The sequence below is a fragment of the Brassica oleracea genome, chromosome C3 (genome assembly GCF_000695525.1).
Source record: "Brassica oleracea var. oleracea cultivar TO1000 chromosome C3, BOL, whole genome shotgun sequence".
In the NCBI taxonomy this organism is placed as follows: Eukaryota; Viridiplantae; Streptophyta; class Magnoliopsida; order Brassicales; family Brassicaceae; genus Brassica; species Brassica oleracea.
The window spans coordinates 26,328,588-26,330,663 of record NC_027750.1 but is presented as its reverse complement, the minus strand read 5'-3'; the positions used below and the strand labels follow the sequence as shown (position 1 = coordinate 26,330,663).

The 2,076-nt window shown below is 39.8% G+C and overlaps 1 protein-coding gene across 1 annotated transcript; it reads right to left on the bottom strand.

The window, feature by feature from the left end:
* Positions 1-29: 29 nt before the first annotated feature.
* Positions 30-1,334, bottom strand: LOC106333594 (expansin-A12-like). Its single transcript, XM_013772023.1, has 3 exons — positions 1,144-1,334; positions 740-1,049; positions 30-441 (listed from the first exon to the last, which is right to left on the bottom strand). Exons 1-3 carry the CDS (start codon positions 1,274-1,276, stop codon positions 129-131), a joined length of 756 nt encoding a protein of 251 aa, XP_013627477.1. The 5' UTR covers positions 1,277-1,334; the 3' UTR covers positions 30-128.
* Positions 1,335-2,076: the final 742 nt, after the last annotated feature.

Here is a 2,076-nt window from a genome sequence, read left to right as displayed (position 1 = left end):
CCCCCCCCCCCCCCCCCCCCCAAAAAAAAAAACAAAGGACAAAGTTCATAAATAAGCAAAGAGTTGAAAATTAGCTTCCCAAAGATGAAAGAGTAAGCAAGACTTCGTAATTGTATCAAGAGTTGTACTCAGTGAAATTGGCCTCGAGAAGAGAAGGTTTGACCGAACCACCAAGAAGAAGGAACAATATTTAAAAACGTCATCGTTTTGCGGTCAAGGAGAGTAACTCTAAAGGAGAGCCTCTGTCCCCGAAGGTCGCCGGAGCTTTGCCAGTTGGCACCCCAGTTACGAGTCATCTGATGCCAAATCTTTCCCCTTGAGCCTCTCACCGCAACGGCTTTCACCGCGCCGCTGCCGCCAACGTTTGAGAGTATTACCATATTGAAAGTACCTTGACCTCTCATCGTGAACCTTACACCTCCTCTTCTTCTGCATCCCACCCTACAGAATGTGACACACTACAAATTTAGTAAGAGGATTTGAATGATGCTATATTTGTATGTGACTGAATTACTTACACATGTTTTTTTCTATAAAAAAAATAATTTTAATGAGATGGGTTAGCTAGGGGATATTTAGTTTATTTGGGTTTGCGATATTTTAAAAATATATGAGTATTATGTAGATACTTATATTAGATATAAACAACTCTATAGCTTATCGAACACCATTTAACAAAATTCAATGAGAAATGGAATATAATATGTTTTTTTAGAACAAATAGAACATATTATGTTACCGGCGGTAGAAGACGGGGACGATGCCTTCGTTGCCGCGACGGGCGATGCGGAAGAAAGCGGGCATGGACATGTCAAAATGGTGACGAGGAAGATTGCACCAACCTCCGTTATTGTTCGACGGACAAAAGTTTGTAGCCGTCACCGTAACGGCGGCTCCTCGGAGACACCACTTAGGATCCGCACGATAGTCGCACCTCACTTGGTAACACCCACCGCATGACTCGCCGCTTTTGAATAGTGCACCGCTTAGCGCTGCCGTATGGGCTCCGAATCCGGCGTGGTATGGATTGTCATACCCACAAGCTCCGCCTATGAACATATTCATCGACATATAAGTTGCTTAGAAAGAAAAAAAGTTTGTAATACAAAACAAAACTAAGCATCAGTAAAATGGACTTCTTACCAAGTGAAGCAGGGCTATCATTAACACCATAAAACGTTGCATGAGCCCTAATCCAACGATTAGAACACATCCCCACGCTTAACGTACTAACCAGTAGAATAATCGTTACCAAGTATTTCCCCTTCATTTCCATATCAATATTTTTATATTTTTCTTGATTGTGACAAAGAGAGATTGAAAGAAAATGTTTTAGTTTAGAAGTGATTGATTGATGGAGAATGATGCCTTTTGCACTCGTTTTATAATGATGAGTATTAGAAATAGCGCGTTTTGTCGGTGATTATTACTACTTATTTCACTTGCATGCACCATAGTCTCTCAATCTCATGCATGCGTTTGTTATCTTTCTTAGTTAGAACCTTATTTTTTAATTACTCTTGAAAATTCTCTAATAAGTGAATATAAGTCTAAACGCAGGAGAATATATAATATTTCTCGTTAGAAGTATCGGAAAACTTGATATCATATCACTACAAGAAAACAACGGTGTTCTGACGGACATTCCGAAAGAAAATGAAATCCTCGGAATATCCCGAGGAATTTCCGAAGATATTCCGAGGAAACACAAAATTTGGTTTCCTCGGAATTTCCTCGGAATATACCGACGGAGTTCCGAGGAAATATTAATCCGTCGGAATATTCTTATGGAATACCGAGGAAAAATGTATTCTTCGGAAAAAACCGATGAATTCCGAGGATATATTATAGCCGTTAGAGAGCCGTTGGGGGATTTTAAAAATTCCGAGGAAATTCCGACGAACTAGCCGTTTCCGTCAAAATTCCGTCGGAATTTTCTCGGTCTGTTGGCAGGATTTCAACTATAAATACAAGCACCCCTCTTCCTCTTCATTCACTCCATATCTTCATCCTCTCTCTTACTCTCTTTACACACGAATTTGATTCATAAAAAACATGTCTTCTTCAAATTATTTT

What these genes read in the sequence shown, in the direction of transcription:
- LOC106333594 (XM_013772023.1), bottom strand. Translation starts at nt 1,276, where the DNA reads ATGGAAATGAAGGGGAAATACTTGGTAACGATTATTCTACTGGTTAGT. An exon ending in TGATAGCCCTGCTTCACTTG is followed by an intron (nt 1,050 to 1,143) that starts GTAAGAAGTCCA and finishes ATATGTTCATAG; the next exon opens with GCGGAGCTTGTGGGTATGAC. An exon ending in GTCCCCGTCTTCTACCGCCG is followed by an intron (nt 442 to 739) that starts GTAACATAATAT and finishes CACATTCTGTAG; the next exon opens with GGTGGGATGCAGAAGAAGAG.